At 45.0% G+C, this 26,790-nt stretch overlaps 1 protein-coding gene across 1 annotated transcript in view; it reads right to left on the bottom strand.

Annotated features, from left to right (window-relative positions):
• GFPT2 (glutamine-fructose-6-phosphate transaminase 2) overlaps positions 1 to 26,790 on the bottom strand; it is a 250,752-nt gene that overhangs the window by 27,598 nt on the left and 196,364 nt on the right. Inside the window, exon 18 of the mRNA XM_044068937.1 lies at positions 19,115 to 19,276. Coding sequence (XP_043924872.1) covers positions 19,115 to 19,276 — 162 coding nt within the window. The remainder of the gene's footprint in view (positions 1 to 19,114; positions 19,277 to 26,790) is intronic.

Below are 26,790 nucleotides of genomic sequence, written 5' to 3'. Positions count from 1 at the left end.
GCCCTCTGCCAAAGCATCCACTTTAGATTTTAGCTGAGAAAGGAGGAAATTCTGATATTTCAACATATGAAACTGGCAATTTAAAGCCCTCATAGCTAAAGTAGAAGAGGTATACACCTTCTTACCCCATCTATCCAAAGCTCTAGCTTCCTTATCTAGAGGAACCGGATTCTTTACAACAGAAGCTCTAACACCCTTAGGCCCCTGACTAATAGTTTCTGGGTCCGCCCTAGGACTCTTATACAGATATTTATGAGCCTCAGGCACCCTGTAATACCTGTCCGGTTTAACTGGCGCAGGAGGCAAAGAATCTGGATTAAGGGAAGCCTCCGAGAACACATCTTGAACAACATCCAAAACAGGAGGTATAGCCAAGGGTCTATGCTGTGGTAAAAACAAGAATTCCCTAAGCCTCTTCCGTGAATCAGAGAAATCCTGTCCTTCCCACTTGAAATGCTCCCTCATGGAATGCAGAGTTTCTGAAAATGAAAAATCCTCTGGAGGAGAAGCAGAAGGAGTGGAATCCTCTGCATCAGAATCCGAATAAGGGGGAAAATCTTGAATATCTTCAACAGAAGAGTCTGAGTCATCTGAGGCCTGATCCAAACTTTCCAACTCTGGCTCCACCCTGGGCCTCTTATCAGGAGGGGGCATAGAACCTCTAATTAAAGTAATCAAATCTTCTGCCATTTTAAGCATGTGCTTTTTAGGCACAGACCATGAAGTACCTGGAGAGACACCAGAGGAAGGCAAAACAGACCTGCCCTTAGAAAAAGCCTTAGAAATAGTAGCAGAAGGCCTAACCACCTTAGGCATAGAAGGGAGAACAGTAACTTGAGAGGCCCCTTCAGCTTGACCTGACTCCTGTGAGGCCACATCCTGCAAAATCAAAGTTCCCCCCTGAGACTCAACAGAAACTTCAGCCGGATCCACCTGCTCCACTGTAGTTTCTGCAGGACCGGCGTCCGAAACGGACGAATCAACCTGTCTAGGTTTCAAGGATTTGTCTTTGCGCTTCTTTGTGGAAGCGCCGGAGGATCCGACGGCATATTATAATTACACCGCTTACCAAAGACTAACCTAGCACAATCTAACCTTCTTTTATAGTGCGCTTATTAAAACTAGCACAAAACCGACACCCCACTACGCCGTGGTCCGTCCCAAACAAGGAATGCAAAGAGAGTGATAATCCCTATGCGGTATCTGTTTCCCACAAGAAATACAATTATTCACTTTTTCTGACATCCGGAATTAACTGAGGCAAGAAAAACAATATATTCCCCACCGGGGTACTTAGCCCAACTTGGTTTCGGTCTGAAACTCAGAATACGAAAATTTCAGAACGCCGAACGGCACTTGCAACGCTGCTTCTGCATCGGACCATGCGGCAAAAAAGACTGAGGATATGACGTCGGTCATGCGCTTTTATACCCTGACGCTCTGATGTCAGATCTAAGCGCCCATGACCGACGTCAGCCTAATACTTTGGTATTCGGGCCGACCGAGGACAGCGGACTACCCATATGTAAGGACTGCAGCAATGTGAGATGAAGAACATCTATCCACTAGTCCATGGACACTTACTAGAGATTCTACATCTGGAGGGCTTCCAGCTGCAATTAGTGCAAATATGGCATCCAGGCTTTTTAAAACCTTTGGTGTGTTGTACCTGAGCAATCACTTGGGGGTGGGGGAAGTGAGGGAAACCATCAATTGGAATTTAAAGTAGCATGGGAGAATCCAAGGCACTCTGCTAAACCTAGCTAATTATCAAAGGCCAGCCAAGGAAAAAACGTAAACATACAGGCACCCTTGTTCAAGGACTGGAAGGTTTCTCCAACAAAAACTATGTGTAGGAATACACCACAGATAGAAGTGGTATGCTGCTTACTAGTCTGCAATGGCAGATTTTATTCTCTTTTATACTTGTATTCCCCTTTGCTCATTGTTTGCTGCACACATTGTAGCTAAAGATAAAAGCAGCTGGAGACTTTGCATCTCTGTTTGGTGTTTAGTGAAGAACAAGTATTGAGGATGAGGGACTGAAGGCTATGACTATTGAGAGGGGATAAATACCTTCACATACAACAAATTATCAACAGTGAAATGGATGAAAGGGGTTGGGGTGGGCTAAGAGAAGACGGTTTGCAGCTATTGCCCCTGGGGTATGCACTCTAGCAGACTGTAACAGATTTTAACAAGGCATAACAGTAGTTACAAAAGCTGGCACCTACACTACACAAGCGGCAACAACAAGGTTCCTGGAGTTCAACCAGGGGCTGTAGTTTATTTTTGGATGATTGCTGGTTAGAGTTTTCTTTGCTTTTAGCTGGAGTGAGAGGATTCCTTGCTTACACAAGTGGCGGGGGGGACGACCCAAAGCGATCAGGTCCTCAGTGGCTACTACACAAACGGCAACAACAAGGTTCCTGGAGTTAAACCTGGGGCTGCAGTCTATTTTTGGATGATTGCTGATTAGAGTTTTCTTTGCTTTTAGCTGGAGTGAGAGGATTACTTGCTCACACAAGTGTGTGTGTTGGGGGGGGGGGGGGCCAAAGCAATCAGGTCCTCAGTGGCTACTACAAGGGTGGCAAAGTACAGTTGTGTACACTTACCATAAATGTAGATATTTGAGTGTATTCACTGTTACAGTCATTACATTTGGGTAATCTGCTGAAAGGTTGCCCTCAGTCAGCCTGATTAGCAAAGTCTTGGGTCCTGCGTCGGTTGCTGTCCCTTCTTCCACAGGTCGTCAGGGAGTATAAAACATGCAGCTGACACAATTACATCAGTTTTTCTTGCCCCAGATGTCAGGTGCCCCCCAAATGGGGAACAAAATATATACAAGTAATTAAAAACACAAAAATATACCTCCAAACAAAAGCAAATACACCAAAAAGGCTTTTAAGCATAGTAAATGAAAGTAGAGGCACAGTAAGAGAAAAACAGGGGGCTGGAGGGAGGGTAACCAGGACTGCAACATTGAATACACTCGAACATCTACATTTATGTTAAGTGTACACAACTGTATTATTTTCTTCATGTTTCACTGTTGCAGTCATCACATTTGGGTAGATTCCCAAAGCTATGGTTGGGAGGATGGATTTATACAGCATTAGGACCAGCTATAAGGCCCTGCAAAACGGCAGTGGCAAAGCCAGCTCTGGATTTAGAGAAAATTGGTAAGTGATAATGTTTGGCGAAAGTATGAACTGAACTCCAGGTAGCAGATTCTAGAATATCCCTGGTAGGAACACCTCTGAGAAAGGCTGTAAAAGTATATGCAGCCCTGGTGGAATGAGATCTGATCCCCTGGAGGATAGGTTTTCCATGGTGCTTATAGCAGAAATGAATAGAATGGCTTATCCATTTAGAAATGGTTTGTTTTGAAATAGCCTTCCCCTCTGCCCCTGCAGCAAATGCTACCAGCAGTTGTTCAGATTTTCTTCAAGATTTAGTCCTGTTCAAGTAGAATCTAAGTTGTCTGTGTACATCCAATGAATGAAGAATCTGCTCCCCCTTGTTCTGTGGATTGGGAAAGAAAGTTGGCAAATGAATGGACTGATTAAGAGCCACACTGGATACCACCTTGGGCATGAAGGATGAACTGGTCATGAGTGACACCCTGTCCACATGAAAGGTGATGAAAGGCTCCACTGTCATAAGGGCCTGTAATTCAGATATCCTTCTAGCTGAAGTGATTGCTAAAAGGAAGGCTGTTTTCCAGGAAAGAAATTTCAAGTCTGCAGTAGCAGCTGGCTCGAAAGGAGGTAGAGTAAGTTTCTCCAATACAAAGTTAAGGTCTCAGGCAGGGGTTGGAGCTCTCCTGGGTGGTCTCAAGTTTTTTGGTCCCTCTGAGATACTGTTTTAGCAGAGGATGAGAGAAGAGGGGGGGGGTTCTGTGTTGTAATGAGCTGAAATGGCTGAGGCATGGATTTTTATGGAGGAAAAAGACAGGCCCTTGTGAAGCATCTCAGTTACGTATTGCATAATCTGAGGTAAATTGGGCGCTGCTGTGCTCATCCTTTGAGATTGATTCCAGGCACAGAATCTTTTCCATTTGTCAGCATAAGATTTTCTAGTACTAGGTCTTCTTGCCTCCAAAATGACATCCATCACAGGTTTGCTGAGGGATGCTAAGGGGGAATTTAAATGATTAGTCAAGCTGCATGATTTGGAGCGGAGGGTGCAGAATTTGGTTCTCCTGCTGAGACAGTAAGGAAGGCGTCTGAGGCAGGTGCCATGGAGAAATTTGTGACACACTTCACAGGAGTGGGTACCAGTGTTGGCGAGGCTAGTCTGGAGCAATCAATATCATTTTTGGTTTGTCCTGTTTGACTTTTAGTAGAACTTTAGAGAGCAGAGGCAGAAGGGGAAAGGCACAGACTGATAGGTTTTTCCAGCTGAAGTACAGAACATCCACTTTCCAGGCTTTTTTGTGAGGAGTTCTTGTGCAAAATTTGTCCAACTGGTAATTCTGGGGTGAGGCAAAAAGATCTATGTCTGGGCTCCCCCATTTGTGTGTCAACATGTTGAAAATCCGTGGTTCCAGTTTCCATTCATGAGGGTCCATGAGATTTCTGCTTAGTTCGTCTGCCAGAACATTCTGCTTTCCTGGCAGGAATTGAGCTTGTAGTTGTACTTGGTAGCTCAAGGCCGTGTTCCACAATGCCATGGTTAGTCGCAGAGGGGGTAGGAATGTGTACCCCCCCCCTGCTTGTTTATGTGCCACATAACTGTGGTGTTGTCAGTCTTTACCAGTAGTTGTCCTGGATGAAGGTAGTCCTTGAAGGCTGTCAGTGCATTCTGTACAGCTAGCATTTCTTTTTGACTGACATGAAGGTGCATTTGATTTGGGCTCCATTTGCACTGAATGCACTTCCCTGCCAGATGAGCCCCCCATGCATAGTCTGATGCGTCTGTAGTTAGGGTTTGGGTGGCAGGGGTTGGTGTGAATGGCAGTCCCTTGTTTTGCTGGCAGGCCTCTGCCCACCATATGAACTCTAGGCGCAGGCAAGGTATGATAGGAATCATTGTTTCCAGGCTGTGACAATGTTGACTCCATAAACTTTTTAAGTACCACTGAAGTTTCCTCATATGCAATCTTGCATATGGAATTAGAAGAATGCAGGAGGCCATGAACCCCAAGGCTTGCAGTATAGCAGGGTTTTTGTGGCCACCTGTTTGAAGTAAGTCACCAAATGAATTTGCTTTTCTGGCATAAGGAAAGCCATCTGGGCAGTTGTATTCAAGCTTGCACCCAGGAATGTAATTTTTTGAGAGGGTACCAGTTGATATTTCTTTTTGTTTATGGGGTGCCCTGTACAAGTTATAACCCTTTTTACAAACGCCAGATGTTTTAGAAGAATGGCCTAGTTTTCTGCCTGAATTAGACAATTGTCTAGGTATGGATATATTTGAATATTTCTTTGCCTGCAAAATGCAATTCATGGAGCCAGGCACTTTGTGAATACCCTGGGTGCAGTAGACAAGCCAAAGGGCAGTGCAGAGAATTGATAATGCAAGTAGCCTGCTTTGAAGTGAAGGTATCTTCTGCAAGATTCCCTGATTGGGATATGCAGGTAAGCCTCTTAAATCTAGAGTTGCCAACCAGGCACCTTTGCCTAGCATAGGAAGTAAACTGATAAAGAGTCAGCATCTTGAATATTGGAATGTCCAGAAAGGTGTTTAGAGCAGACAGGTCCAGAATTGGACACCATGATTTGTCTTTTCTGGGTACCAGGAAAAGTCTGGAATAGAAACCTTGTCCCTTTTCCTCTTCTGGTACCAGTTGAATAGCTCCCATGTTTAGTGGGAAAGTACTTGTTTCTGAGCCTCTGCCACTGATTTGGGGGCAGGTCTGGCCACTGGTTTGGAGTTGGTAGCGTGTGGAAATGAAATCTGTATCCCTGGGACACTATTTAAAACCCATTTGTCCTGGGTTATAAGTTGCCAGTTTTTTGCATGAAGAGCTAGTTTTCCCCCCAAAGGGGTGGCTGAGAGGCAAGTGCTTAGTAATTTTAAAGGAAAGTCACTGAGACTGTTTACCATAAGGAGGTGCCTTGTTATTTCCAGATTTGGAAGTGGAAGCACCCCGTTGCTTAGTTCTGAAAGTCCCTTGGGACTGAAACTGGTGCTTTTGGAGTGTCTGGGTTTGGCTCGAGTGGCTCTGGTAGGAGCTGGAAAGGACCAGTTCTTAGTAGGCCAGTGCCTACTAAATCTTGGAGGTTGTACTTGTAAGAAATATTTCACAGTTTGCATAGATTTAGCTTTATCTTCCATCTTTTTTAGAACTTCTTCAGCCTTACAGCCAAACAGAAGGTCCTGCTGCAAAGGAGCATCCAACAGTTTTACTTTAACATGATCAGGCAAAGATTGCTCCTTAAGCCAAGCATGCCTTCCAAGTACAAACCCAGTAACAGCAGCCCTGCAATAGGCCTCTAAAGAATCAAAACCACATTTCAAGGTGTGTTTTCCAACTTGTTCAGCTGAATGCAATAAATCCTGTAAATCTTTATTTTCCACACAGTCAGAAATCAACATCATTTTCTGTTTAAGCAGTCCCATGATATGCTGTTGATATTTTAGCATATGGAATTGACAGTTTAAAGCCCTGATCGCCAAGGTTCCAGAAGTATAAACCTTTTTACCCCATCTATCCAGTGCCCTGGAGTCTCTATCAGAAGGGGTAGGATTTTTAGCAGTAGAAGCCTTACTGCCCTTGGGCCCCTGAGAAATTATTTCAGGGTCCGCAACAGGATTTTTGAAAAGGAACTTGTGGGACTCAGGAACCCTGTAGTATTTGTCAGGTTTGCTAAGAGCCGGAGGCAGGGAATCAGCGGCCAAACTGGATTTCGGGAACACATCATCAACAATGTCTAGTACAGGAGGTACAGCCAAAGGCCTGTGCTGAGGTAGGAGGAAATCCCTCAGCCTCTTTTTGGATTCAGAAAAATCCTGACTTTCCCAGTGGTAATGCTCCATTAAGGTATGTAAAGTTTCCCCGAAGGAAAAATCCTCAGTGGGAGAAGCAGAGGGGATGGAATCCTCTGCACCAGATTCCACATAAGGAGTTCTGGACAAATCCAGGTCATCAGAGAAGAATCAGAAAATTCATAGTGAAGCTCAGCCCGAGGCCTCTTAGAAGGGCAAGGCTGACTTCCCCCGCATTAGAGTAATTACATCTTCAGCCATTTTGATCATTTGTTTTTTAGGCATAGGGGCTTGAATATGTGGCCTGGGTGTCGTTTTTTTAGACACAGATCGAGATTTAGGCCTTAGTATTGAAGGTGGAACCGGTTTAATATGCAAGTCTGTAGGTCTGAATACACCCTCAGAAGCCAGTGCCTGCACAGCGGATCCGGACCCATCCAAGGTAGAGACATCCGCGGGTTCCATAGGTGAAGCATCTCGCAGCATACCGGACTCCGAATGGGTCTCAGTAGAGGCCTGCAAATCAGAAGTAGTGGGCATCAGGGGCTGCAAAAGCACCTCACCGAGTACCGGCGAACTGGCAACTGGCTTGGGAGAAGTGTCGGCAGTTTCGGACTGCAACGGCTTGTCTTTTTCTTTGCATTTTTTCAGTATTCCGGTAGTCTGATGGCTAACTGACATCATTTCTGGATAATTAAACCGAGAACTGAAATATTTAGAATAAAATGTACCGACGACTGATAGTGCGCCGATTAAATAAAGCATAAAACCAACAGCAAGGTACGTCGTGGTCAGGGCCTAGGCAAGGAATACAGTACGAATGAAAATCTTTGAGGTATTTGCTTCCCATAACTAATACAATTATTAACTTTTACTGACATCGGAAGGGAGCACGAAAAAGTTTCCTGAATGGGGTACTTAGCTTTTAGTTGAAGACTTCGGTTCTGAAACTTGAAAACGAAAATTTCAGGAGTCGGCCAACCGGCACTTGCGAACTGCTTCGTGCACCGCGCAGCAAGAAAGACTGATGTAATGGCATCGGCTGCGTGTTTTATACCCCTGATGACCTGATGTCATAGAAGAAGGGACAGCAACTGACGCAGGATCCAAGACTTTGTTAATCAGGCCGACTGAGGGCAACCTGCCAGCAGATTACCCAAATGTAATGACTGCAACAGTGAAACACGAAGAACATCAACAAGGTTCCTGGAGTTAAACCTGGGGCTGCAGTCTGTTTTTGGATTTTATCTCTCTAACCTACATGGTATACTGCACAGCAGCGGCTGCCTTCACCATAAGACTATTATATGGACGTAAGAAATAACACTGAACCAGAGCTGCAGGTGTACTTTCCTGTTTGCCAGGGACTGTTATTTGGACTTGGGATTCTTGGATCATAGACTTGATGAACTTTCATTTAGAGGATTCAGTTCCTTACAGTAAATAATTAGAACACCACCACCTACAACACATGCAATTTATCAGTGCATTTGTAAGAAATATTTTCTTTCCTTGTAAAACACTGTCATGCACGTCCAGCAATATTTTTTAAACTAAAGTTTTCATGTGCTTATTTATACAATTGTTGTTGATGTCTCTGACTAGTACAGGATATTCTTACAGCAGTGGTATGACCGTTGGTATCCACCTTTTTTGAAGTGAGACTGTTTGCCCATCAGATATTACAAACCAGTGCTGGCTGACTCAATGAAAGCGTGATGATAAAGTGCAGCCTTGGCATTAGAAAAGTCTGAGAATAGATATTGTGAGTAAAACATTAAGTATGAGCTTCAAATTAAAGCAAGAAGTCATCACAAAAGGGTTCCCCTCTAGAAAAAAGGAGGTCATTGTTCCTCTCTACTCATCCCTCATCAGACCCATTATAGAGCACAATGCCCAGTTTGGCATGTATCTCACAAGCCACCTAGAACAATTGGAAAGGCCACAGAAATACCTCACTAAGAGGATTACCGGCCTCAAACAGATGCCACACGCAGACCGTCTCTAAAAACTCCAGCTCTACTCAGTCGCATATCGCCTACTCAGAGGCAATCTCTGCCTAACATACAAAGCTATGTCAAACCCAGAGCTGTTGGACATGCTCCACTTACAGAAATCCCAATCTCTCTGTACCACCCACACCAGGGACCTAAACCTTGTCACCACAATAAACAGAACATGCTGGATGGATATATTCCGGTCCTACAGACTTCCCATACTCTGGAACAAACTACCCATTCATGTCAAACAAAGCTCCTCATTGGCCCTCTAAGAAAAATCTTGACAACTGGATGGGAAATAGAAAATTCATCCCGGGGATCACTTCTGTGGCACTGCTCAACAAGGGCACAGGAAAATGAATTTTCTTGGGTGGCGAAAGCCAGGGAACCTTTCTGTCTAGGCTTATATACGCCCCAGGGCTGATAGCCTAGTACCTACCTATGAATCTAAAATGCGTAACTTGCTGATGTTCTTCGTGTTTCACTGTTGCAGTCATCACATTTGGGTTATCATGCCAGGGGTAGCCCTCAGTCTGCCCGAATACCAGAGGCTTAGTATTTCTGCGTCGGTTGCTGTCGCTCCAGGACTGAAGTCAGATCGTCAGTGATATAAAAACAGGCAACCGATGCCATTACATCAGTCTTTTTTGTCGAGGAGCCCGAAGCAAAAGCAGTTCGCACGAGTACCAGTCTGCCACTACCCGAGTTTTCATTCCGAATTGAAGTTGAAGTCTTCTAAAGCTAAGTACCCAGTTGGGGATCCTTTTTTCTTGCTCTAACCGATGTCAGAAAAAGTTAACTGTCTCGCCTGTGGAAAGCAAATACCACACCGAGACTTCCATTCTTACTGCGTTACCTGTTTAGGCCCAGACCACAACGTCCCTCGCTGTCGCTTTTGTGCTTTTTTCAATGCCAAAACTATACGTCGTTGGGCCCTTATTGTAACTAGATATTTTTGCTCTCAGTCCTCGAATTCCGATATGGCTTCGGTAAGCCATCAGACTACCGATCTTCCGAAAAAATGCAAGGATAAAGACGGAGAAGCACTGCCCAGGTCCAAAACCGCCACCGATGCTTCCGTTAAGCTAGTCGTCAGTACTCCGGTCTTCAGTGAGGTGCTTTCGCAGCCCCTGATGCCCATTTCTGTGGATTCGCAGGCCGCTATCGAAACCTTTTCAGAGTCCGGTATGTCACGAGACTCTTTTTTGACTAAGGATCCTGCGCATGTCTCTACCTTGGATGGGTCTGGAGCCAATGAGCAGGCACCGGCTTCTGAGGAAGTACTTCACACTAATGATACTCGACACAAACAGACGACCTCTTTCACGTCTTCAGTTCTTTCTAAAACTACTGAGTTTCTAAGGCCCAGGGCATGAACTATGCACAAAAAACAAACCACCCAAGCTCAGGCACCTGCTTCCTTGCATCTACCTCAAATGCTTAAAATGGCAGAAGACCTTATTACGCTTACTAAGGGAAGCCAGGCTACCCCTTCCAAAAGAAAAAAAGACTTGTCCCCAGTAGTTTTATCTGAACAGGAGTCTGATTACTCTGATGCTTCTGAATATGAATATATGCAACCCTTTTCTGCTTATGAGGATTCTGATGCAGAGGAATCCATTCCTTCTGCATCCCCACCCGAGGATTTTTTATTTGGTGAAACACTTCCTACTTTAAGGAAGCATTTCCAATGGGAATGTCAAGACTATCCTCAGTCAAGAGAGAGACTCAGGGAATTCTTAGATTTACCACAGCACAAGCCTTTGGCCATTCCTCCTGTCCTGGATGTTGTTGACGTTTTTATGGAATCCAGTTTGACTCCTGGCACCCTTCCTCCTGCTCCCAGGACACCTGACAGGTACTACAGAGTTCCTGACTCTCACAAATTCCTTTTCAAAAATCCTACTGCTGACCTAGAGGTCATCTCTCAGGGACCTAAAGGAATTAAAGCAACCTCAGCTAAGAATCCCACCCTCTCAGACAGAGATTCCCGAGCTTTAGACAGATGGGGTAAAAAAGTATACACCTCTGCTACTCTTGCTATTAGCACTAAATTGTCAGTTCCACATGCTGAAATATCAGCAGCATACCATGGAACTTCTCAAACAAAAAATGTCTTCCTTTCCTGCTTGTGCAGAAAATAAAGAATTACAAGAGCTTATGCATTTTGCAAGCCAAGTTACTAAGCACACCTTAGTAAGTGGCTTTGATGCCCTAGAAGCTTCTTGCAGGGCAGCAGTCACTGGTTCTGTCCTTAGGAGGCATGCTTGGCTTAAGGAACTGACCTTGCCAGACCATGTCAAATCAAAATTATTGGACGCACCATTGAACAAAGACAATTTGTTTGGCACTAAGGCAAAAGAGGTCTTAAAAAAGATGGAAGAAAAAGCTAAATCTATGCAGACAGTTAAAGACTTTTTACAGGTCCAGCCTTCGAGGTTCAGTAGGCATTGCCCCTCCAAGCACTGGTCCTTTCTGGCCCTCACCAGGCCAGCTCAGCCCAGATCCAGGGTAAGCAGACCCCCCCCCCCCCAGACAGCAGCCCCAGGGAATGCAGAGATCTAAGCAATGGAGTGCCTCCTCTTCAAAAACAGGGAGTGCTAAACCACCCCCTTATGTAAGACCTCACAATGACTTTACACCTCTACCCCTTACCTCTGACCACCTGCTTGTGCCCCTAGGATGAAAACTCTCCTTCCATGCAAACAATTGGGCCTCCATTACCAACGACCTATGGGTCCCCAACAGTGTCCCAGGGATACAAATTTTATTTCCACACTCTGACAACCCCAAATGGGTTCCCAGATCTTTCTCCAAACCAGTGGGCACAGGCCAGAAAGCAAGTCCTTTCTCTGCTCTCCATGAGGGCAATACAGCATGTTCCTGCAGACCAGACAGGCCACGGTTTATATTCCAGACTCTTCCTGGTTCCCAGAGGCCAAAGTCCTTTCTCTGCTCTCCAGGAGGGCAATACAGCATGTTCCTGCAGACCAGATAGGCCAAGGTTTATATTCCAGACTCTTCCTGGTTCCGAGAAAACAGGGCACCTGGTGCCCTATCCTCGATCTATCCATTCTAAACACCTTTCTAGTGAAATCAAAATTCAAAATGCTCATCCTCCAGCAGCTTCTTCCTATGCTTTCCAAGGATGCTTGGTTAGCCACCCTAGACGTAAGAGAGGCCTAACCTGCACATCCCAATCAGGGAATCCTGCAGGAAATATCTATATTTCCTGGCAGGATCTATGCACTTTCAATTCTCTGCGCTTCCCTTTGGCTTATCCACTGCTCCCAGAGTTTTCACAAAATGCCTGGCTCCAGCCATTGCTCAGTAAGTAGCTGAGACCCCTCATAAAATCCTCCAAAGCTGGTTACAAAAATAAAATCCAAAGACAACCACAAGGCATTCTACAGCTATATCAAGAATCTAAATGGCAATGCTCAGACCTGCTCTGAGCTACAACAGAATGGCATTAAATATACTGATCCCAAGGATATTGCAAATATCCTAGCAGATCAATTCAGTGCAAACTTCACCCCCCTCTCACCCCTAAAGGGCCCATCTCAATACTGAAAGACTGCCAAATTCAGGTAATAACAGCCACACAGGTAAAAAAAACACACTCTCCAAAGCTAAGACTACAGCATCCATGGTACCAGACGACATCCCAGGCTGTGTACTACATGAACTACAAAATGAACTGGCACCTCACCTAAGAGACATGTTTAATCATAGCCTCACCTCAGGCTTTGTGCCCACTGAGTGGCGCACAGCTACAGTTATCACACTCCACAAGGGGGGATCCACCTTGGATCCCAGGAACTACCACCCCATCAGTCTGACGAGCCTGATCTGCAAGACCATGGAACGTATTATCATGGAACTGACACTGGCAACCTTCAAACACTGGACCCCATGCAGTTTGGGTTCGTGAAGGGCCGATCTCGTCTCCTGAACCCGATTGACTTCTTCGAATCATTCTACGGGTAAGGTGGTCCACACAGCCTATCTGGACCTCTCCAAGGCCTTTGACACCATCCTCCACTCTGGAATCCTAGATAAACTTACTAAGCTGGGCATTAATTCCTACGTCACTCTATGGGTTGCCAACTGGCTTACTGACAGAACCCACACTGTAAAAGTAGTAGACTCCAAATCCAGCTCGTGACAAGTGGAGTACCTCAGGGTCCAGTCCTGGGACCGCTCTTGTTAGGCATCTACTTCTCTGAAGTACAGGCCAACACTAAGGGACACGGGCTAACAAAGTTCACAGATGACTGCAAACTGGGAGCCATTATTGAATCCCCAAATTATGTGGATATTCTACAAAAGGGCCTTACAGAAACAGATGCTTGGTGCCAGAACCATGGGCTCAAGCTCAATGCCAAGAAATGTATAGTTATCCCCTTTGGGAAAAAATATGTACCCGTGAATTACCACATAGGTGGCAGTACACAACACTGAAAGTGTGATGAGAGACTTGGGGACACAGGTGGACAGTGGTCTCACCTTCGATAACCACATCACCACAACAGTCAGGAAATCCATCTATGTGGCACACCCCATCACCAAGGGTTTTCATCCAAAAAAAAAAAAAAAAAAGGAGGTAATTGTCCCACTGTACTCCTCCCTCATTAGAGCAATTATAGAATACAACACCCCATTTGGTATGTACCTCTCAAGACATCTGCAACAATTGGGGAGGCCACAGAAATACCTCACTAAAAGAATCACAGGCCTAAAGTAGATGCCCTATGCTGTCAGTCTAAAAAAAACTCCACCTATACTCTGTTGCATATCGTCTACTCCGAGGCGATCTCTGCTTAACATACAAGGCCATGTCAAACCCAGAGTTGTTGGACATGCTACACTTAAAGAAATCTCAATCCCTCAAGAGACACATGCTCCAGGGATCTAAACCTATAAGCTGGACGGATAGGTTCCTAACCCAGAGACTCTCCAGACTCTGGAATAGACTGCCCATACATGTCAAGCAGAGTGCCTCTTTGGCCCTCTTCAAAAGGAACTCTTGATGATTGGATGGGAGATAGGAAATTCACCCAGAGGATCACGTCAGTTGCCCTGCTAGACAGGGGTCCAGGGAAGTAAATATTGTGGGAAGAAATAGCCAGGGAATTGTTATGGCTAGGCTTGTATAGACCCTAGGGCCGATAGCCTAGTACCAACCTATGAAGCTATGAAGAAATATTCAAATTTACCCCTAACTTGATGATTGCCTGATTCAGGCAGACAGGAAAAGCTGTTACAGCACCTGACCTTTGTAAAGGACCTACTGACTTCCCTGGGGTACACTATCAATGAAAAGCAATCAAAACTAGTCCCCACACAAAAAATTGTATTCCTGGGAGCAAGCCTGGACACTGCATCCCAGATGGCATTCCTTACTCCAAAAAGAGATGCTAGCTGTTCAGCAAGCCCCGACAGCTTTCAGACCCCTACTCTCCCTCTCTCCCTGGGGCATTTACTGATCAAACAGACAACACCACAGTGATGTGGTATATCAAACAAGCAGGGAGGGGACCCACTCTTATCCTCTCTGCAGGCTCGCCATGACCCTCTGGCATACGGGCTCAGCCATGCAAATACACCTGCTAGCACAATTCCTGCCAGGCTCCCTAAACTCTCTGGCAGACAACTTAAGCAGAAACCTGCTTGACCCACATGAGTGGCAACTAGACCACAGAAACTTCACCCTTGTAACCCAGATATGGGGCACCCTGAAAATGGACCTATTTGCCTCCCACTCCGATCATCAGTTCAGCAAATTCTGCACCAGGGAACCTCAGAGCAAGGCCTGGAAAGTGGATGCTCTATCCTTCCAGTGGGTAAACCTCTCGGTCTATGCATTTCCCCCTCTACCACTCATTTCAAGGGTACTGCTCAAAATAAGGGAGGAAAAACCGAGGGCAATCCTGATTGTCCCAGAATGGCCACACCAGCACTGGTACCCACTGCTGCACAGCCGGTCACACCTGCCACCATGGCACCTACCTCAGATCCCAACACTCCTGATCCAGAAGAATGGAGAATTTATGCATCCCCAATTGCAGACACTCAACCTGGCAGCCTGGCTTATTCCCTAACCTCTCCTCAAGCTGCCAGCCTAAGCAAACAAGTCCTAGATGTTATATGCGAGGCCAGATGCCCCAGCACTAGAAAATCCTATGCTGACAAGTGGAAAAGGTTTTGCACCTGGATCCAGGCTAAGGGAGCCGAAACATCACAGCCCTCCCTACCTCTCATCCTGGATTACCTAGTAGACTTACTACACTGGGGTCTATCCTTCTCTTCTATTAAAATTCATGCATCTGCCATCTCTGCTCATTACAGCACAGAGCCACCTCTTTTTTCACACCCCCTCATCAAGCAGTTCCTTAGAGGGGCTAACAACGTAAGGCCACCCAGAAGAACTCCTACCCCAGCTTGGGACCTTAACTTTGTGTTGGAAAAACTCACCCTACCCCCATTTGAACCTGCAGCTTCAGCAGAGTTAAAATTCCTCTCTTGGAAAACAGCCTTGCTTCTGGCCATCACTTCAGCTAGAAGAATTTCAGAGCTACAAGCACTCATGGCTGTAGAGCCCTTTATCACTTTCCATGCTGACAGGGTCTCCCTCAAGACTAACCCATCCTTCATGCCTAAAGTGGTGTCCAGTGTGGCTCTCAACCAATCCATTCATTTGCCCACCTTTTTCCCTAACCCACAAAACAGGGGGGGGGGGATTCTGCACTCTCTAGATGTACACAGACAGCTCAGATTCTATATGGATAGGACTAAATCTTTTAGAAAAACTGACCAATTGCTAGTCAGCTTTGCAGCAGGGACAGAGGGCAAGGCCATATCCAAACAAACCATCTCCAAATGGATAGCACACTGCATCCATTTCTGCTACAAACTGCATGGGAAACCGCCCCCAAAGGGGTTTAGGACACATTCCACCAGGGCAACCGCCACCACTGCAGCTTTTCTCAGAGGGGTCCTCACCAGGGACATCCTGGAGGCTGCAACATGGACTTCTGTTCATACCTTCACCAAGCATTACCACCTGCCTATCTTCTCCAAATCCAGGGCAGGCTTTGCCACCGCAGTCTTGCATGGCATCCTAGCCAGCCCCCAGTCTTCTTGACTGCCTCCACCGTTTTCTTCAGCTTTGGGAATCAACCCAAATGTAATGACTGCAACAGTGAAACATGAAGAACATAGTACAGTTGTGTACACTTACCATAAATGTAGACGTTCAAGTGTATTCACTGCTGCAGTCCTGATTTCCCCCACTCCATCCCCCTTGTCTCTCTCTCTCTCGCTCTCTTCCTCTCTCCTTACAAGGAATTTTTGGTATTTACTTTCTATTGGTGGTGTTCTTCCACCATAACCTAGCTCCCTATTTGGGGGCTCCTGACAGTTGGGGCAAGAAAAACTGATATAATGGCGTTGGTTGCCTGTTTTTATACCACTGACGACCTGACGTCAGTTCTGGAGCCACAGCAACTGACGCAGAAATACTAAGCCTCTAAGGGCCGACTGAGGGCTACCCCTGACAGAATAACCCAAATGTGATGACTGCAACAGTGAATACACTCGAACATCTACATTTATGGTAAGTGTACACAACTGTATTTTTCACATCAATACTTTTTCCCCTCCCAGAGGAAAAGCCCCCATACCCAAATATGATACATGCCACTGGCTGGATAAAAACCCTGTATGATGTAAAACGAAAAATATACTACCACTCTCCATGTATATTTTCAGTTATTTGTTAGCCATTCTGAATATGTGCAGTATTTAAATTCTTATTTTACTAAAACCAATGGCAAAAGTTGCATCACTGTTATCAGCTGAAACATCTGATAATGATGGACTTTTTAAAAATGTCACTGACATCTGCATTGCAACCTACAGAATACAAGAGATACTGAATGTTGTTTACCTAACTGTGCAAGTAAGCATTGTTGTTCATATTTTTACATCTCAAAAATGAAGCATCCGGGAAATCTGAAATCAAGAAGAATAAAAGTGCTGCTAATATTATGCGTCTTAACTTATGGAAATTCCAATATGTGGAAGAGGTTTGTAAAAATTTAGAAAAAAATGTTAGCTTGGGTATTTATTTCATACAAATGCATTGTTCCCACCTGACTCTCGCAAACCTCGAACCCAGTTACCAGCATCTTCCACTCATCCTCAAGACTCACTGGGTATGTATCCCAGTTCCTAAGAGATACAGCAGACTCATCCATAAAGCCTAGCAAGGAGCTGCTCTATCAGGATTACTGCAGCTATGTTGGGAGCATTCAAGTGACATCAGGTTTACACATCTTGTGCATCTGTCACTTCATGCAAAACAACCCCCCCCCGCCCCCAGTGAGAGTGAAGAAGCAACGTTTAAAGTCCCTGTTCTTTGCTACACGTCATGCAAACACAGAGGAGTGTCGCATCCTCCCCAAAGAACGGCACAGCATCATCCCACTCAAGTCAACCCATCCAGCTCCTTGGGCCTCTTCTGGAGTCTCTTCTTGAATAAAAGTCAGTGTTAGCAGAGACAGACGCCCTATTTCTGCACTAGAAGGCCATCTATAATCCTGCATGTTTTGCATTTATTGTAGTCCTGGTGGAAAGACCTTGAATGCATTAACTGTGATACATGTTGAGACTTTTTTGGACAGCATTTTACGCTCATGGGGTACTTAGGGGGCCTCTTGGCTTCTGCTTTAAGCAGATTGTTTTCAGGAGGAGGATTAGAGATCGGAGGCAAATGTTTAGGCTGTTAAGGGTATAACTTTCAACAGCTTCCAAGTGTGAATATTACACACCCTCCCTTCCTTTGGGAACAGACTTGCCATGAGGGTTATTGAGGTGACCATGCAGATTCATTCTACAGTTCTTTATATCATGTCACACTGCTGCTGCTGGCTTTGATCCTGGTCCCCTCCAGTGGATGCAGCAGCATAATGTTCCATGCATCCCCCCTCCTTACCACTATCTGCTGATTGCTGGCCATCCTTGTGGGATATGAAATGCTTTCTGAACTTTAGTGTTGCAAACACACAAGTTCAATCACCATGCCACTGGGTCAGCCTATGGCTTGGCCTCTCAGGCACAGTTATACGATGTTAGATAAGCAATCAACCACTAGTGGGAGAAGATCATTTATCTGACAGTCATGTCTGAGTTGGTATTCAGGCACAGTTATACGATGTTAGATAAGCAATCAACCACTCGTGGGAGAAGATCATTTATCTGACAGTCATGTCTGAGTTGGTATTCAGGCACAGTTATACGATGTTAGATAAGCAATCAACCACTCGTGGGAGAAGATCATTTATCTGACAGTCATGTCTGAGTTGGTATTCAGGCACAGTTATACGATGTTAGATAAGCAATCAACCACTCGTGGGAAAAGATCATTTATCTGACAGTCATGTCTGAGTTGGTATTCAGGCACAGTTATACGATGTTAGATAAGCAATCAACCACTCGTGGGAGAAGATCATTTATCTGACAGTCATGTCTGAGTTGGTATTCAGGCACAGTTATACGATGTTAGATAAGCAATCAACCACTCGTGGGAGAAGATCATTTATCTGACAGTCATGTCTGAGTTGGTATTCAGGCACAGTTATACGATGTTAGATAAGCAATCAACCACTCGTGGGAGAAGATCATTTATCTGACAGTCATGTCTGAGTTGGTATGAAAGTGCAACAGCTGGCAAGAGATTAGAGGCCAACCTGTAAGTTACAAACCAGAGTATCTATCACTGAGTAGGACACTTAAGAAAAGAAAAAGGATTTTTATCTTTTATGGACACCATCACAAAGATCTCCGTGAACACAAAGTGTATGTTTTACAGTTCAATATCATAACATTGCTGGAAAGACAGAATTTCAGTTTAAATTGTACAGAAAGTGGGTACAATACTTCAATACTTCAAAACGTTTACAGTACGCAGTACTAAAAACAGGGGACCATAGAAGACCATGTCAACAGGGAGGAAGGTTCCAGTTACTTTTGCCAATTTCTCTGCAAGGTCTTAGATTTCCTAACTTTTAGAAACTCAAGGCCGATGCTGTTTTTCATATCAGTTTTAGTACAATACACAATTATCTAGTTTGCGGAGAGTTTGGATTTCTAGGAAGTCTGTAATCACCAATACTTACATCATAACCTCTTAGAACAGCCAAGTGGAAGGACAGCAGCTGTAGTGGGATAACACTCAAGATTCCTTGCAAACAGTCGACTGTATGAGGCAACTCTACAGCTTTATATGCAGCCTTTATACATTCGTCATCATCTTTGGTACAGAGAACAACTGGACGACCCTGTGTAAATAAAGCAGAGCACTTAATGGAGAAAGTAACATCACCAATCCTACTTAATACTGTAGCATAAATCACAGTTTCTAATATGGGCATGCTGGTTAGGGTCACAGATGGCCAATTTAATACTTATTTTGAAACTGTGCTAGAATCTCATGTATTTAAAGTAAAATTCTAAAAATGTTGTCTGTAGATAAATTCAAAACTCAACTTCTTGGCACCTTAAGAAAATGGATATTCCAAAATGATCCCATGTCTTCTGAACAGCTACTTGTTTTAGGAGACTGTAGTGAATTGAAACTGCAAACCTCAAATCAGATCTGCCAAAGGCTAAGTCGTCTTCAAATAGATCTCTTTGTCTGACTAACAACAACAAAAAGTTACCATTCAAATTACTTTGATTTATGTTTTATAAAAGGGCACATTACATATTCTACTGTTACTAAAAGGAAAATTGTACCTTTCAACTGACCAATATACTGCATCTGAAAGCATGCGCATGGAATGTGATAATTCTGCTGACGTTGTTAAAGACGCTGTTGTAGAAGGGAAAGAGAAGCAATAAGGTTTACATGTTCAGGGGACACGAACAAAGTTTGTAAGAAAAAAAACCTAGTAACTGGAAAACTGAATATGAGAGATGGAAAGCGAAGAAGAGACAAGTGAAGTCGATTTGCAAATCGAGAAACTAACAGCCACGGAAAAGGGAAACAGGAACTTCAGGTTCCTAAGCTTTTGCTTGCTATATCAAAGCAGAGAGACAATCGGAAACAGAAGCAGGACCCTAAGTGTAGACAAAGTAGGATAAATACTGAAGTCCAGATAGGAAAACTACCACTACCCTTCATGGAACAAAATTATGAGTTACCTTGGGATGAACTACACCATAGAGGAAAGCCCATACCTGTATTTATAGAAGATGCCTTGGTCTCCATGTCACAACACTGATGAAAACACAGAGATGGCAGAGTGCCAGACAAGCCACGTCACTTTCAGTATGGCCCAGTGGGAAGAACATCAAGAGGTAGAGAGAATTTAACAAAGTTAAAAAGGGAAACAAAGAAAAGATACACCCACTTCATACCCATGGAGAGAACCAGCTCCACAGGGTAACCAAAGAGAAGGAATAGACAGTGACTACCTCCTAAGGGTTTTAGGACATTTATAATGAAGATATCATATAGCCAGCCACATTTAAGTGGTGGTTTAGAAAAGTATAAGATAAAAGCCATGATTTTACTTAAACTTTACTTGGCCTGATGCAACTTATGGAGAATATTACAGAACAGCACCCAAACCAGGGTTTAAGAATGGTTTGATACAGGACAACACCCAAACCAGGGTTTAAGAATAGTTTGATACAGGACAGCACCCAAACCAGGGTTTAAGAATGGCTTGATACAGGACAGCACCCAAACCAGGGTTTAAGAATGGTTTGATACAGGACAACACCCAAACCAGGGTTTAAGAATAGTTTGATACAGGACAGCACCCAAACCAGGGTTTAAGAATGGCTTGATACAGGACAGCACCCAAACCAGGGTTTAAGAATGGCTTAATATAGGACAGCACCCAAACTAGGGTTTAAGAATGGTTTAATACAGAACAGCACCCAAACCAGGGTTTAAGAATGGTTTGATACACTCGCATATTGTGAAAACCCCATTTGACAAAACAGCAATGGGCATTATATGCCCTCTTGTAAAATCAAGAAAAGGCCATCAGTATGTCCTGGTAATCTTTGATTAAATCAACAAATTTCCTAAGGTAATGCCTCTACAAACAGCTAAGACAAAGAACATAGCAAAGGAATAAATACTGCTTTTTTCTAAAATAGAAATACATGAAGAAATTCTTACTGACCACGGCTTCTCATTCATCTTCTGAGTAATGCCTGGACTTTGTCATAATAAGTAAAACAGTTGAAGGTCATCTGTATACGACTCTCAGACAAACAGCTTAATCTGGCACTTAAACTTTAAAAATCTATATTATGACAGACTGTACAACTGGGTGGGGAAAAAAAACTGGGAGCAGCTGCCATTTACTATAAGGGAAGTACCCTAAGCCTCAACTAGAGTCGCACCATATGGACTGCTATAGTGTATTCATCCCAAGGCTCGTTAGATATGGCAAAATTAACATGGGAGGAGACCACTAGGAAAGAGGGCATACCTGTCGGGACTTCAGAGAAATAAATGTGATGGAATAAGGCAGTTTAGAAGGCGTCCTCACATGGAAACAGAATTGAAAGCGACACAAAAAGTACAGTTGTGTATACTTACCATAAATGTAGATGTTCGAGTGTATTCACTGTTACAGTCATTACATTTGGGTTATCCCTGCCACAGTAGCCCTCAGCCGGCCCGAATACCAGAGACTTACAATTTCTGAGTCGGTTGCTGTTGCTTCAGGACTGACATCAGGGCGTCAGTAGTATAAAGTAAGGCAGCCAACACCATCACATCAGTTTTTCTTGCCCTAACCTGTCAGGAGCCCCCAAGTAATAGCCAGGTTCTGGTGGAAGAACCCCACAAGTAGAAAGTAAATACCAATATGTCCCTTGTAAGGAAAGAGAAAAAAGAAGAGGGGGGTAGAGGGAGGGAAACCTGGACTGCAACAGTGAATACACTTGAACATCTACATTTATGGTAAGTGTACACAACTGTACTATGTTTGCCGTGTTTCACTGTTGCAGGCATCACACATTTGGGTTGATTCCCAAAGCTGAGGAAATGGGTGGAGGCAGTCAAGGAAACTAGGGGCTGGCTAGGATGCCCTGCAAGACTGCAGAGGCACACCCTGCGCCCTGGATTTGGAGAAGATAGGCAGGTGGTAATGTTTGGTAAAGGTGTGAACAGATGTCTAGGTGGCAGCCTCCAGGATGTCCCTGGTGGGACTCCTCTGAGGAAAGGTGCAGAGGTGGAGGCTGGTCTGGTGGAGTGAGTCCTGACCCCCTTGAGGGGAGACTTTCAGTGTTGCTTGTAGCAGAAATGGATGCAGTGTGCTATCCATTTGGAAAATATGGCTTTGCCCTCTGCCCCTCCAGCAAAGCTAACCAGCAATTAAATCAGACTTTCAGGATTTAGTCCTGTCTAGATAGAATCTGAGCTGTCTGTGCACATCTAGAGAGTGCAGGATCCTTTCCCCCTTGTTCTGTGGGTTAGGGAAAAAGGTGGACAAATGAATGGATTGGTTGAGAGCCACAGTGGACACCACCTTTGGCATGAAGGATGGGTTAGTCCTGAGGAATACCCTTGTCAGCATGGAAGATGATGAAGGGTTCCCACAGCCATGAGTGCTTGCAGCTCGGAGACCCTTCTCGCTGAAGTGATGGCCAGAAGGAAAGCAGTCTTCCAGGAGAGAAATTTTAGCTCTGCTGAAGAGGCTGGTTCGAAGGAGGGCAGGGTGAGCTTTTCCAATACAAAGTTAAGGACCCAAGCTGGGGTTGGTGCTCTTCTTCTGGGGGACCTCAAGTTGCTAGCCCCTCTTAGGAACTGTTTGATCAGAGGGTGTGAGAAAAGGGGCTGCTCAGTGAGGAAATGAGCAGAGATAGCAGAGCATGAATTGTAATAGAGGAAAAAGAGGGACCACTGTGTAGCAGGTCAGCTAGGTAATCCAGGAGGAGAGGGGAGGGAGGGCTGTGCTGTATTGGCTCCCTTAACCCGAATCCAAGTGCAGAAGTTTCCATTTGTCAGCATAAGACTTTCTAATGCTAGGGCGTCTGGCCTCACTAATAACATCTAGAACCTATTTACGGAGGTTGGCAGATTGATCGGGGGTTAGGGAATAAGCCAAGCTGCGAAACTGAGGATCTGCAATTGGGGAGGGTCAGAACCTGAGTGAGATGCCATGGTGGCAGTGGGGACAGGCTGTGCAGCAGTGGGTACCAGTGCTGGAGAGGCCAGTCTGGAGCAATAAGAATTGTCCTTGGTTTTCCTCCTTTATTTTGAGCAGTACCGTAGTGGAGGAAAGGCACAGACTGATCAACTGACCCAGGGGAAGGACGGGGCATCCACTTATTGGCCCTGTATGCACCTGCCATTTAGGTGTGCACCCCAGGCATACTCTGATGCATCTGTGGTGAGGGTCTGGGAGGCGGGGGGTGGTGAGATAGGTAGTCTCTTGCTGTGGGAGCATGCTGTTGCCCACCAAAGAAAATCTTTTCTGAGGCAAGGTTATCATGGGTATAACAGTCTCCAGGTCTTGAGAGTGCTGACACCAAAGGCTTTTTAGGTACCACTGAAGTTTCCTCATATGCAGTCTGGCATATGGAATGAGTAGAACTGCAAGATGCTATGACCCCCAGAGCTTGCAGGATTTTCCTTGCAGGTAACTGGGGTCTGGTGGCTAGTTGAGAGAAGTAGGCCATCAGGAAAGTTTGTTTTTCTGGTGTAAGGAATGCCATCTGGGATGCTGTGTCCAGGCTTGCTTCCAGGAATATAATCCTTTGGGTGGGCACCTGTTTAAATTTCTTTTTGTTGCTGTACCCTAGGGAGGTTAGTAGGAACTGTACAAAGGCCAGCTGCTTGAGCAGCTTTTCCTGGCTGTCTGCCTGAATTAGGCAGTCGTCTAAGTATGGGAAAATCTGGATATTCCTTTGTCTGCAAAAGGCAATGGCTGGAGCCAGACATTTTGTGAAAACTCTGGGAGCAGTAGATAAGCCAAAGGAAAGTGAAGAGAACTTAAAGTGCAGAGATCCTGCCCTGAAAGGGAGATATTTCCTGCACAATTCCCCGATAGGGATGTGGAGGTTGGCCTCTTATGTCTAGGATGGCTGGTCAAGCATCCCTGGAGAGCATGGGTAGCAGCTGCTGGAGGGTGAGCATTTGCGCCTCTGCCCACTGATTTGGAGGTAGATCTGGGAACCCTTTTGGAGTTGGAAGGGCGTGGAAAGAAAATTTGTATCCCTGGGACACTATGTTGATAACCCAGAGGTCATTGGTGATGGTGGCCCAGGTGCTTGCATGAAAGCAGAGTTTTCTTCCTGGGGTAAGTGAAGGAAGTGAAGGTGGGCAGACAGAGGACAGTCATTATGAGTTCTTACAATAAGGGGGTGGCTTAGAACTCCCTGTTTTTGAAGTGGAGGAAGTCCGCTGTTTACATCTCTGCATTCCCCGTGGCTGCTGTCTGGGAGGGTCTGCCTCCACAGGGTCTGGGCTGAACTGACCTGGTGGGAGCAGGAAAGACCAGTGCTTGGAGGGACAATGCCTGCTGATCCTGGCTGGCTAGACCTGTAAGAAGTCCTTAACTGTCTGCATAGATTTTGCTTTTTGTTCCATCCTTTTTAAGACTTCTTCAGCCTTAGTGCCAAATAACTGTTCTTTGTGCAAAGGGGCATCCAACAATTTAGATTTAACATGGTCTGGCAAGGGCTGCTCCTTAAGCCATGCATGTCTTCTAAGGACAGAACCGGTGACTGCTGCCCTGCAAGAAGCTTCTAAGGCATCAAAACCACAGTGCAAGGGTGTTTAGTTACTTGACTGGCAGAATGCATTAACTCTTGTAATTCTTTAGATTCTGCACAAGCAGGAAATGAAAACATTTTGTTTGAGGAGTTCCAGGGTATGTTGCTGAAATATTAGCATATGGAACTGACAATTTAGTGCTCTGATGACAAGAGTAGCAGAGGTGTATACTTTTTTACCCCATCTGTCTACTGCTCAGGAATCCCTATCTGAGGGGGTAGGATTCTTACCAGAGGTTGCTTTAACTCATTTAGGCCCTTGAGAAATTACCTCAGGGTCAGCAGTAGGATTTTTAAAAAGAAATTTGTGAGAGTCAGGCACTCTGTAATACCTGTCTGGTTTTCTGGGTGCAGGAGGAAGGGTGTCAGGGGTCAGACTGGATTCCAGAAAACCATCATCCACAACATCCAGGACTGGGGGGAATGGCCAAGGGTCTGTGTTGTGGAAGCTCTAAGAATTCCCTGAGTCTCTTTTTAGACTGAGGGTAGTCCTGACTTTCCCATTGGAAATGTGCCTTAAGGTATGAAGGGTTTCCCTAAAGGAAAAGTCCTCTGGGGGAGAGGCTAAAGGAATTGAATCCTCTGCATCAGAATCTTCATAAGCAGAGAGGAGTTGCATGTCTTCATATTCAGATGCATCAGAGTCATCAGACTTCTGTTCAGACAAAACTACAGGGGACATATCTCTTTTCCTTTTGGAGGGGGTAGCTTTACTTCCCCTCATCAGCATGATATGGTCTTCCGCCATTTTAAGCATTTGAGACTGAGGCAAGGAAGCAGGTGCCTGAGATTGGGTCGTCGGTTTCTTGGGTGTGGTTCGGACCCTGGGCCTAAGAAACTCGGTAGTTTTCGAAAGAATGGTATATGCGAAAGAAGTCGGTTTGTGTTGAAAATTGGTAGTGTGAAGTACTTTCTCGGAAGCCGGTGCCTGCTCAGCGGCTCTGGACCCATCCAAGGGAGAGACAACCACAGGATCCTAAGTCGAAGAAACGTTTTGCTGCATACCGGACTCCGAAAGGGTCTTGGTAGAGGCCTGCGAATCCACAGAAGCAGGCATCGGGGGCTGTGAAAGTGCCTCACTGAGAACCAGAGAACTGACGACTAGCTTAACGGAAGTGTCGTCGGTAGGTTTGGACCTGTGCGGTCTTTTATCTTTACGTTTTTTCAGAAGATCTGCTGTCAAATGGCTTACCGAATCCATATCGGAATTCGAAGACTGTAAGCAAAAATATCTAGCTACAATAAGGGCCTGACTAAGTATAGTTCTGGCATTGAACAAAGCAGAGAAGTGACAGTGGTGGATGTTGTGGTCTGGGCCTAAGCAAGTGATGCAGTAAGAATGAAAGTCTCGGTGTGATATTTGCTTTCCACAGGTGAGACAATTGTTAACTTTTTCTGACATCGGTTAGTGCAAGAAAAAAGGATCCCCAATGGGGTACTTAGCTTTGGAAGACTTCAGCTTCAATTCGGTAGATGAAGCTCTGGTAGCGGCCGACCTGCACTTGTGCAAACTGCTTCTGCTTCGGGTTCCGCTGCAAGAAAGACTGATGTAATGGTGTCAGCTGCCTTACTTTATACTACTGATGACCTGACGTCAGTCCTGAAGCGACAGCAACCGATGCAGAAATACTAAGCCTCTGGTATTCAGGCCGGCCGAGGGTTACCCTGGCAGGGATAACCCAAATGTGATGACTGCAACAATGAAACACGAAGAACATGTGCCCAAACTCTGGGGTGTATTGGGAGACAGAGATGTTTCCACTGTCTGACTTTTGCAGGGAGAGAAAGGCTGCACACTACATGCAATTAGTGCAAACACTTCAAAAACAAATAGTCATTATGACACAGGATTACAGTGCAGTGCTATGGAGAAGATGCTGCCAGCTCTACCCGCTGTAGACTACATATTAAAAGTACTGTCTATTAACGTGGTTATACGGGGCATATGAACAGGCAGAGACGTGGCCTTTGAACTAGCAAATGTTTGTTCTTATTCAAAATTAATTAAATCAAATATTGGTTTTATTGTTCCTTAAAACTGCATTTACTG

Source organism: Protopterus annectens, chromosome 4.part0, assembly GCF_019279795.1.
Source record: "Protopterus annectens isolate FY-2018-M chromosome 4.part0, PAN1.0, whole genome shotgun sequence".
NCBI lineage: Eukaryota > Metazoa > Chordata > Ceratodontiformes > Protopteridae > Protopterus > Protopterus annectens.
Note: the sequence above shows the minus strand (reverse complement) of the source record. Positions and strands in the feature narration are given on the sequence as shown.